Here is a 12,299-nt window from a genome sequence, read left to right as displayed (position 1 = left end):
GGTAAAAGAGCTGATTACTTTGGGGCAATGCCCCGCAAAAGGCCCTTTTAAGGGCTATTCGTAATTTAGTATAGGGTAGGTCTTTTTATTATTTTGGTGGGCTTTTTTATTTTATTAGGGGGTTTAGATTAGGTGTAATTAGTTTAAAAAAACTTGTAATTATTTTATTATTTTCTTTAATTTAGTGTTTGGTTTTTTTGTACTTTAGATAATTTTATTTAATTTTAGTTAATTGTAGTTAATGTAGGTAATTAATTTAATTATAGTGTAGTGTTAGGTGTAATTGTAACTTAGGTTAGGTTTTATTTTACAGGTACTTTTGTATTTATTTTAACTAGGAAGTTATTAAATAGTTAATAACTATTTAATAACTTTTCTACCTAGTTAAAATAAATACAAAGTTGCCTGTAAAATAAAAATAAATCCTAAACTAGCTACAATGTAACTATTAGTTATATTGTAGCTATCTTAGGGTTTATTTTATAGGTGAGTATTTAGTTTTAAATAGGAATAATTTATTTTGATTCAGTTAAATTATATTTAAGTTAGTGGGTGTTAGGGTTAGGGTTAGACTTAGGTTTAGGGGTTAATACATTTAATATAGTGGCGGCGGTGTAGGGGGGAAGATTAGGGGTTAATAAATATAATGTAGGTGGCGGCGGTGTAGGGGGAGCAGATTAGGGGTTAATAAGTATAATGTAGGTGGCGGTGGGCTCCGGGAGCGGCGGTTTAGGGGTTAAACACTTTATTGAGTTGCGGCGGGGTCCGGGAGCGGCGGTTTAGGGGTTAATAAGTATAAAGTAGGTGGCGGCGGTGTAGGGGGCAGATTAGGGGTGTTTAGACTCGGGGTACATGTTAGGGTGTTAGGTGTAGACATTACCATAGGAATCAATGGGATATCGGGCAGCAGCGAACATGAGCTCTCGCTGCTTTCCAATTCCCATTGATTCCTATGGTATCCGCGGCCTCCAGGGCGGCGGATTGAAAAAAAGGTACGCTGAGCCGGAAAAGTGCAGAGCGTACCTGCTAGTTATTTGATAACTAGCAAAAGTAGTCAGATTGTGCCGAACTTGCGTTCGGAACATCTGTAGTGACGTAAGCATTGATCTGTGTCAGACTGATCGTATGTTACTTCACTAAATTCTACTTTTGCCGGTCTGTAGGGTTTGATAACTAAGGCGAATCAGGCTCGCCACAAATACGCTGCGGAATTCCAGCGTATTTGCAGTTGACAGCTTGATAAATAGAGGCCAAAGGCTCAGTTTGCATAAATTCCAAATTAAACTGAAATGTTTTCACTACAATTTAACTTGCTTTTGTCTATATTTTGGTATATGTTACTTTTTTGTTAGTTAAACGCTTCCACCTCTTAGCCAATAACTGTGCGGGCTATCCGGCTTGGCGCCAGATGGCCCGCACAGCTATTTGCTAAGAGGTGGCAACATCACCTCTCAGCAAAATAACGTTCTGCCGTGGGGGGAAATGAGATAGATTTCACAGTGCTTGAGAGTTCCCCCCTTTTCTTTTGAAAATTCACTGAGTTCAGCCTTTGTGAATCTTTAAATATCAGGGCTTAAGAGAGAACTTTGCTTTAAATGTCATGATGGTACAAGTGCCTGCATGTAGGTTCAAAAGGGTGGGAGAATGCTTGGGGTGAGAGCAAGTAAGAGATTGGGTTTGTCTAAGAGAGACCATGAGGGGGTTCTGGCATACCAGTGTTGCCTGACAGGAGAAAAATACCAGTTATGACACAGCTTTCTGCTTCTGGGTGGTTGGGGCTGACAATTAAAACGCCCCACCCCCACTACACACCATGATGGCCCCCAGGGACCCTGCTCAGATGAAGGAAGTATTATAACACCCAGGAGGGGGATAATAGCAGAAATCCACATTAGTTCATATCAATTTTATTTAGAAGCATTTTTGCAATACACAAGCTATCATTGTTTCAGTAATAACTTGTACTTCTAAAGTGCTGACAGATTATGCCATAGCATAGGTGACAGGTATTGTGCCAATAGCAAAGAAATATTCTTTATTGCTGATGCAATATGTGGCAATGCCAGCTTTCTCAGCAGAAACCTAAGCAGCTCCTTACATCATATGCACAGTAATATCTGTCACTGGAACACATTATTTATTTTTAATGTAAGCATTTTACTAATACATGAGCATTGCAAAAATTCTTATTTGAGATGCGCTGATGGGCATCTGAATTTTGGGTAAAATGTCTCTAACCTGATATACTTTGGAGGTAATCTACCTATCTCTTTTTTATATAATCCGTTATGTTCAGACTAAATGAACTGATTTTCTTTTTTTTTTTTAAGTAAACTAGAAATCGTTATGTAATCAGAATTTGCTACCTCTCAGTGCACATGCTTAGTATTATGTAATTACACTCCAGATATGTTAATAATGAATGTGCAATGCGATTATGTAAACAGCAGCATGCGCACTTAGAGGTAGCAAATTCTGACAAGGAAATTATTCTGTTGGATTTTGCTGCAGCCAATAAATGGGGGGACACAAATATACATATATATAACTTAGAAAGGAAGATGCACTCTCAGGTCTTGACGTTTCAATGAGGCCCATTTATCAAGATCCATGCTCCAGACTCGCCAGAAACAGCAGTTATGAAGCAGCGGTCTTCAGAGGAATCGCCACAATTCAACCCGATCGAGTACGATCGGGTTGATTGACACCCCCCTGCTGGCGTGTTCCGCAAGACCTTTGTTAAATAGGCCTCAATATGTCTTCAACATTTTTATTTCTTAATGCAAACAATTATCTGTTCGACGTTTTGGTCTCTGCATGGATCTTTGTCAAGACCAAATATATATCTTATATGTACATCGCATCTCTGGTACAGTCCCAGAGATAAGGTGTACATATAAGATATTAAAGGGTCAGTAAACCTTAAAAATAATGTTATATAATTCTGCACATAGTGCAGAATTATATAACATTATATTAGCCAAACTTTGTAAATCATAATATTCCCTTTTTATTTTGTATAAATACCGCTGTTTTACAGACCCGCTCTCTGTACTCAGCTGAGCGGGTCTGTTGTTTTTACTGAGCGCATCGGGCCAGCTGTATAGTCACAGCCCGGCCCGACCGCGCCATTAGACACAGTGCAGCTCGCTCCTGCTCTGTCTGACAGCGGGAGCAAGCTGCACTGTGTCTAATGGCGCGGTCGGGCCCGATGCGCTCAGTAAAAACAACAGACCCGCTCAGCAGAGTACAGAGAGCGGGTCTGTAAAACAGCGGTATTTTTACAAAATAAAAAGGGAATATTATGATTTACAAAGTTTGGCTAATATAATGTTATATAATTCTGCACTATGTGCAGAATTATATAACATTATTTTTAAGGTTTACTGTCCCTTTAAGCTGGTTATCAACAGCAAAAGGCTGATATGTAGCTAGTCCCACTAATGAGTATTGGATACCGTGTTGCAAAGATCCCATACAGAAAGTCCTGTGTGTACTGTGAAGAGGAAGCTATGTCTTGCTGAGGTAACCCGATGTAACCTCCACATGTGCATAAAATCCCTTAAGAATGCTCAGTAATAGTAGGTGATAGCTGTGGAACCCCTTCCAATCCTGGGATGGTAGCTTGCAAAGAGTATAAACAGATATTATACTGTCATACCTGTAACGTGCTTTTTCTCTGTAAGTCCGTGAAGACTCCTTAGAAAACCAAGACCGCTTCATCTGTTTTCATGGTATCTTCAGTACCTGCTGTAACCGCATTCATTCCAAGAACGGGGAATGTTCAGTTACACTGGTACCGATAGCTGAACCTCAATATATCACTTGAATTCGGCTGATGTTGATAAAGAAATAACGGGGGCTCGGCTGTAGTCCCCCGCAAAGGAATTATCCATGGCGACTACGCGCGTTTCACCCGAAATGCCATACTTCTGTCGGGTTTCGTCTGGCCTGTATGCTGTTCAGTTATTGGTCTGAACTTTATAAGCGTTGCTATAAAGTCAGTATTTGAACTACCGTTCCTTAAATTTGTATACTCCGGTCTGTAAATAATACTGCCATTCCAACATATTTTACTCTATTTCATTCTATATGTACTTCAGATCATGTTAAATGTACTCACAATATGCAATGATTAACATGTTTACGAATTGTTTATTATTATCATACATGTATATCCTAACAAAATAGACAAAGTTTATTTCACCCTGTGGGCGTAGACAAATGACGCTAATAAAGTTCAGACCAATGACTGAACAGCATACAGGCCAAATGAAGCCCGACAGACGTTTGGTGTTTTGGGTGAAACGCATATAGCCGCTACAGCTGAGCCCCCGTTATTTGTCTATCAACGTCAGCCGGATTCAAGTGAAATATTGAGGTTCAGCTATCGGAACCCATGTAACTGAAGTTTCCCCATTCTTGGAACAAATGTGGTTAGAGCAGGTACTGAAGTTACCGTGTATACAGGTGATGCGGTCTTGGTTTTCTAAGGAGTCTTCATGGACTTACAGAGAATAAGCTCGTTACAGATATGACGGTTCCATTTATATAAATATTTTATTTTATATTTATGTATTTATTCAGTAGTAAGTTACCAAAACGGATACGCCTTTATGACATAAAATATATTTAACTTCAATTCTTCCATATTTTTTGTATTCTCTTGATACAACCAATTATTTTTTGTTGATGCTGTAATTCAGACAAAAATCTCTGTTATATTATATTCCTCTCTTTACATTGTTCGTAAGTTTTGGTTGTAGAAATTAAAGATAGTAAAAATTATATCAAGAAAGTGAAAGATGGAGCTTTTTTTTTTTTTTAAGCGAATAAGATCAACTGATCTAACAACAAGGTTACAATACTTTGGCCAATACATAGATGGCGGCCTGGATCTCACTAATGATGGCTATCTGGACATATCAGTTGGAGCTGTAAACAATGCAGTGGTTTTAAGGTAGGTGGCGATAAATTATAATATGTGCACCATAATGTAACAGAGTTCAGGGTGCTCTAAAAAGAGTTACTGGCGTGTGATAAATTATAAATTATATATATATACTAGAAAAAGGAAGAGACAGTGGTATAAAAAAATATCACTGTTTATAAAGACAGGGGATCCAGCACTCTTTTGACAATATATACAACAATCTTATAATTCAAAAATACTACATTTATTGACACAAAATATTGTGAGTGTAGACTCACAACAAAAAGCAGGAAACAACATGTCACCAAAAAAGATACACACTTAACAAAATAAGCTACAATAATGATAAAAACAGGACCGGTCCTGGAATGACAAAGCTAACCTATGTATAAATAACACAGTAAGAAATATAATAACACCCCTGCAGGGTAGAGGTAGTAAAATGTGAGGTATGGACAGACCAACTACACCCACTCAGGATACAAAACCCCTAAAGCATATAAGGAGGCAAGGTCTGAGCTGAGAACGTAGTAAGGGATCTAAGTTGTTTGTACATAACCACTCAACATGTTGTTAGCAGCATATCAATATTAACCACTCTACAGGGGGCGTGGCCATGCTGTAGAATATACAAAACACTGTAAGTATAATTCTGTAATCAACTCAAAGTTAAGAACATATACCAGTTTCGGACAAAGTATGAATCAAAGTGTCCACAAGTGATGTTGAGGAAAGTCAGTATATGTCCCAATTGAAGCAGCGGTTTTAAGGCAAAGCAGTTAGTCAGTGTTCCCAAATACCCAAACCGGGCAATAAGAGATAGTCCTTGACCAGAGCAAAAAGCAAGGTTACACAAAATAAAGGCAAAATTCAGGCAGCAAAGGAGCAGAGTTAATATTGCCAAGCAGCATGCAGTTATAGCGGTTATCACAGCAGTCAAATACCCATCTGTCGATTTCACCTGCACAAAGCGACTGCCTACAAATCCACATAGAAACTTACAAATCTCCTGATGTGCTCTTTAAGGAAAATAATCCAACCTCTACTGCTACACACATAGATTGCAGGGTTTGTAATGGAAGAGGTGAGGGAAGATTAAGTGGGTTATGTTAATCTAAATTTAAGGGATAAATCAAAATTGTTAATTATTATTTGTAACCCTTAAATTCCAGAACCTTTAACAGTAATATACATCGGAATGTACTAAGAGATGCAAAAAAAGAGGTTTGCAGCACAAAGAAAAGACTGTTGGTTACTGGACTAGTTAATACTAAGGCCCACTGCTGGGATATTCTCCAATGAGTGGAGTTTGCAGCTAGCATTGAATCAAACAAGCCCCGAGATAGCCCCATCTCTCTGATGACGAGGGGGTGAAACGCACGTCGGCATTGGCTGACTGGTTCATGTGACTGACACGCTGACAAGTTGGCGATGAACGCTGTGGTAGACACTGGAACATAGGCAAGTTTGCTGATTCGTGAAGTTACCCTGCTATCTATCGGAATGTACTAAGAGATGCAAAAAAAAAGGTTTGCAGCACAAAGAAAAGACTGTTGGTTACTGGACTAGTTAATACTAAGGCCCACTGCTGGGATATTCTCCAATGAGTGATGTAGAAATTTAGATACTTTAAAATAACACAGACATCTTCATTCACACTAAATAACTTTATTTGGAGAAAAAATTTAATAGTCCAGCTGGACTAGTACTCACGCACACACACACATACAGTTAAAACTTGCTGGAACTCAGAAAGTGCAATTATCTAGAATGCACCTGTTTAATGCAAGTCATTTACTCACAAGAGATATTTATAATATGTGTGTTTATACAAATAATTAACCCCTGTGGGTAAGCAAGTATGTTGTCAGCAGTTATAGCATAGTGTGTCTGAAGTATATATTTACAGAAAAGCACCACACTGTTATATATAATAAACAATAAAATTTGTTAATTTTGTGTGCTAAAATGTAAGGTTGAAAAATAGTCTCCAACACACACCGTATATATATATATTGGTAATTCAGTCACAAACCAAAATAATGGTTACAATGTTTCTTGGGTTTGTAATTACAATGTGCAAGCTGTGCTGATTTTATATCAAAAAACCTAAGTTTGAGCAAAATCACTGGTAGCTCTAAAGTATGGTATATACCTTTAAGGTCTGAGAGAGTTGCCAACTATATATTAGCGCAATTAGTATCCCCAATGTTTTTATCTGTGTATACCCATTTGTTGCAAGGATTGTAATTAGTGTGGTAGGCTCTAGGCTTAATAATATAATTCAACAATGTTATATTTATATATTGGCTAAAGCCACGAGTAATATGTTAATGCGACACACACAGATATCTGTTAAAGAAATCAATGCTCTATTTTTGCGCCTCACCGCTTAATGCGGTTTAAAATCTCTCTGTACCACTTGTACCTTTAAGTATTCACTTTTCCATAGATAAAAGGATAAAAATAAAAACTTAAGTTCAGCTTAGCTGTGTAAAAAAACAACAAGTTAACCACTGCAAGGAAGATGTCTGACTGAGCTAAAAAAGGTCTCTTCTATAGCGGAGACCTGAATTAACGTTAACTGCCACTGTTCGTGAGAACCATAACTGAGGTGTTATTCAATTATTTAACTGAGCCAGCTTTGTCTAAAATAGAGGTTCCATAACCTCGTGTTAGTGCCCCTGACGCGCGTTTCACATAACGCTTCCTCAGAGGGGTACACGCCGGCCGGACAGAGCGGGGTATATCACGATCTAGAGCCCGCCCCTGTGTTCAGATTGGTTCTCCCCGGTTGCACTTTGCTTTGTTCTAATTGGTTAACATTGATTGTCACTGTGTCTGGCATAGATCAAATCCAATAGTAACTTGAGCTGGCTACTGTTTGTATGTGAACCAGATGGACAAGGCGTATCAAGACTAAGAGCGGCTGTATGTGTCAATCACCTACTACAACAGCATACTAATATGCAGAGACAGAAGAAAAAGAATGTATCAATGTTTTGCTTTACTAATATCATCTTGTGCAAGGTTACCTATGACAGTATTAACACTGGTAGTTTTACGAACCAGGAAATGAGTAACATAAACAATATAGAGATGTTCTTATGTCTGATGCAAGCGCTGTGTACTTAAAATGTGGTTTAACATTAAACAAATGTTGGTGAGTTGAAATAAAAATAGCGTGATGTGACTGAAACTTTTTTCTTTATACTTACTATGTGTTATAAATATCAGGAAAATTAATTAAAGAGATATTCATGAGTGATAACAAATCAACTTTATGTAGGTTTAAAAGTGGTGTCATGTTACATAACAAGTAACATCTAAGAAGAATACTAATGTTAAGCTAAATAAAAATAAGCTTTTTATAAAGTGCTACAAATTCTAAGGTGAAAAATATTTGAATAAATATAAAAATGATAATTTAAAGTGTAAATGTGCTTAAGAGTCATATAAGACAAAAAGGTAAAGGAACAAGCTGTGTTTGCATGGGTATACTTTGTGACTGAATTACCAATATATATATACGGTGTGTGTTGGAGACTATTTTTCAACCTTACATTTTAGCACACAAAATTAACAAATGTTATTGTTTATTATATATAACAGTGTGGTGCTTTTCTGTAAATATATACTTCAGACACACTATGCTATAACTGCTGACAACATACTTGCTTACCCACAGGGGTTAATTATTTGTATAAACACACATATTATAAATATCTCTTGTGAGTAAATGACTTGCATTAAAGGGACACTGTACCCAAAAAAATTCTTTTGTGATTCAGATTGAGCATGAAATTTTAAGCAACTTTCTAATTTACTCCTATTATCAAATTTTCTTCATTCTCTTGGTATCTTTATTTGAAATGCAAGAATGGAAGTTTAGATGCCGGCCCATTTTTGGTGAACAACCTGGGTTGTCCTTGCTGATTGGTGGATAAATTCATTCACCAATAAAAAAGTGCTGTCCAGAGAACTGAAACCAAAAAAAAGCTTAGATGCCTTATTTTTCAAATAATGATAGCAAGAGAACGAAGAAAAATTGATAATAGGAGTAAATTAGAAAGTTGCTTAAAATTGCATGCTCTTTCTGAATTACAAAAGAAAACATTTGGGTACAGTGTCCCTTTAAACAGGTGCATTCTAGATAATTGCACTTTCTGAGTTCCAGCAAGTTTTAACTGTATGTGTGTGTGTGCGTGAGTACTAGTCCAGCTGGACTATTACATTTTTTCTCCCAATAAAGTTATTTAGTGTGAATGAAGATGTCTGTGTTATTTTAAAGTATCTAAATTTCTACATCACTCATTGGAGAATATCCCAGCAGTGGGCCTTAGTATTAACTAGTCCAGTAACCAACAGTCTTTTCTTTGTGCTGCAAACCTTTTTTTTTGCATCTCTTAGTACATTCCGATAGATAGCAGGGTAACTTCACGAATCAGCAAACTTGCCTATGTTCCAGTGTCTACCACAGCGTTCATCGCCAACTTGTCAGCGTGTCAGTCACATGAACCAGTCAGCCAATGCCGACGTGCGTTTCACCCCCTCGTCATCAGAGAGATGGGGCTATCTCGGGGCTTGTTTGATTCAATGCTAGCTGCAAACTTTTAAAGCGCTGCTTACTCCACCCATATTGAAAGTGAAAGATGGATAGCTTAAAGATGGATCAGCCAATCGGAATTCGAGGGACGCCATCTTGGATGACGTCACTTAAAGGAATATTTATTCGGCGAGTAGGCGTCGGTGGATGAAGATGGCTCCGCGTCTGCTGCTTTGGAGATGGCTCTGCTCCACTCCAGATGGATGAAGATCGAAGACGCCGCCTGGATGAAGACTTCTATCGGATGGAAGACCTCGTCAGCGCCCCTTGGATGAAGACTTCGGCCGCTGCGGATGTCCTCTTCTGTTCCATCGGTGGTCGGCTGGCTGAAGACGGCTAAAGGTAGGATGATCTTCAGGGGGTAGTTTTAGGTTTATTTAAGGGGGGTTTGGGTTAGAGTAGGGGTATGTGGGTGGTGGGTTTTAATGTTGGGGGGGTTGTATTTTTTTAACATGCAAATGAGCTGAATACTTTGGGGCATGCCCTGCAAAAGGCCCTTTTAAGGGCTGGTAAGGTAATAGAGCTGTTAACTTTTGTAATTTAGAATAGGGTAGGGCATTTTTTTATTTTGGGGGGCTTTGTTATTTTATTAGGGGGCTTAGATTAGGTGTAATTAGCTTAAAAATCTTGTAATTTTTTTTTATTTTTTGTACTTTAGTTAGTTTATTTAATTGTATTTAATTGTAGATATTTGTAGTTAATTAATTTAATTAATTTAATGATAGTGTAGTGTTAGGTTTAATTGTAACTTAGGTTAGGATTTATTTTACAGGTAATTTTGTATTTCTTTTAGCTAGGTAGTTATTAAATAGTTAATACTATTCTACCTAGTTACAATAAATACAAAGTTACCTGTAAAATAAATATAAATCCTAAGATAGCTACAATGTAATTATTAATTACATTGTAGCTATCTTAGGGTTTATTTTACAGGTAAGTATTTATTTTTAAATAGGAATAATTTATTTCATGATAGTGTAGTGTTAGGTGTAATTGTAACTTAGGTTAGTTTTTATTTTACAGGTAAATGTGTCTTTATTTTAACTAGGTAGCTATTAAATAGTTAATAACTATTTAATAGCTGTTGTGCCTAGTTAAAATAAATTGAAATTTCCCTGTAAAATAAAAATAAATCCTAAAATAGCTACAATATAACTATTAGTTATATTGTAGCTATATTAGGGTTTATTTTATAGGTAAGTATTTAGGTTTAAATAGGATTAATTTAGTTAATAATAGTAATTTTAATTAGATTTATTAAAATAATATTTAAGTTAGGGGGTGTTAGGGTTAGACTTAGGTTTAGGGGTTAATTAGTTTAATATAGATGGCGGCGGTATAGGGGGGGCAGGATAGGGGTTAATAAATCTATTATAGGTGGCGACGTGTAGGGGGGGCAGATTAGGGGTTAATAAGTTTAATATAGGTTGCGGCGGGGTCCAGGAGCAGCGGTTTAGGGGTTAAACAATTTATTTAGTTGCGGCGGGGTACGGGATCGGCAGGATAGGGGTTAATAAATTTATTATAGGTGGCGGCGGTCTAGGGGGGCAGGATAGGGGTTCATAGGTATTATGTAGGTGGCGGCGGGGTCCGGGAGCGGCGGTTTAGGGGTTAATAAGTTTATTAGAGTGGCGGTTTAGGGGGTAATACATTTATTTCGTTGCGGCTGTGTAGGGGTGGGCAGGATAGGGGTTCATAGGTATTATGTAGGTGGCGGCGGGGTCCGGGAGCGGCGGTTTAGGGGTTAATACGTTTATTAGGGTGGCAGTTTAGGGGGTAATACATTTATTTCGTTGCGGCTGTGTAGGGGTGGGCAGATTAGGGGTGTTTAGACTCGGGGTACATGTTAGGGTGTTAGGTGTACACACTTCCCATAGGAATCAATGGGATGTCGGGCAGCAGCGAACATAAGCTTTCGCTATGGTCAGACTCCCATTGATTCCTATGGGATCCGCCACCTCCAGGGCGGCGGATTGAAAACCAGGTACGCTGGGCCGGAAAAGTGCCGAGCGTAACTGCTAGTCATTTGATAACTAGCAAAAGTAGTCAGATTGTGCCGAACTTGCGTTCGGAACATCTGGAGTGACGTAAGAATCGATCTGTGTCGGACTGAGTCCGGCGGATCGAAGCTTACGTCACTATATTCTACTTTTGCCGGGCAGCAGGGCTTGATAACTTAGGCAAATCAGCCTCGCCACAAATACGCTGCGGAATTCCAGCGTATTTGAGGTTGACGGCTTGATAACTAGAGGCCATAGTATTACTCTACAAAACAAGCCATTTTTCATTTTTCATTTATATCATTTGGGCTAATGGTAGAGAGGTTATAAATCCATCTACACTTCTTTTGAAGAAGAACCTTGTCATTATCTGCTTCTCTACCATTAGTTATGCCTTTGTCTATGCCCACAAATGTCATGCAATCAGGGATGCCATTGTGAATAACTTCTAAAATTTCTTGCTACACTGCTAGTTTGAACTTTAAATTTTATGTCGTCGGAGCAAAGGGGGTAAGTAGCGCAGTGATGGCAACAAATATAAATATATATGTATATGATTATATACATATTTATTTATGTGTTAATATGTGTATATACACATAACACATAAATATATATATGTATATAAGCATATACATACATAGTTACAGGGAACACACAGTTCCCATATGCTGCAGTGTAAAGGCACTTTTCAGTGCCGTTTTGTTTTCTCTAACACCCCACTCCCACCTACTTTACCACCAAAATACTGCCTTGTGCA

At 37.9% G+C, this 12,299-nt stretch overlaps 1 protein-coding gene across 1 annotated transcript in view; it reads left to right on the top strand.

Moving 5' to 3' along the window:
• Positions 1-12,299, top strand: part of ITGAE (integrin subunit alpha E) — a 258,148-nt gene that overhangs the window by 136,338 nt on the left and 109,511 nt on the right. The window contains exon 11 of the mRNA XM_053705219.1: positions 4,830-4,960. Within this exon, the coding sequence (XP_053561194.1) occupies positions 4,830-4,960 (131 nt within the window). The remainder of the gene's footprint in view (positions 1-4,829; positions 4,961-12,299) is intronic.

This window comes from Bombina bombina, chromosome 3 (genome assembly GCF_027579735.1).
Source record: "Bombina bombina isolate aBomBom1 chromosome 3, aBomBom1.pri, whole genome shotgun sequence".
Lineage (NCBI taxonomy): Eukaryota > Metazoa > Chordata > Amphibia > Anura > Bombinatoridae > Bombina > Bombina bombina.
Note: the sequence above shows the minus strand (reverse complement) of the source record. Positions and strands in the feature narration are given on the sequence as shown.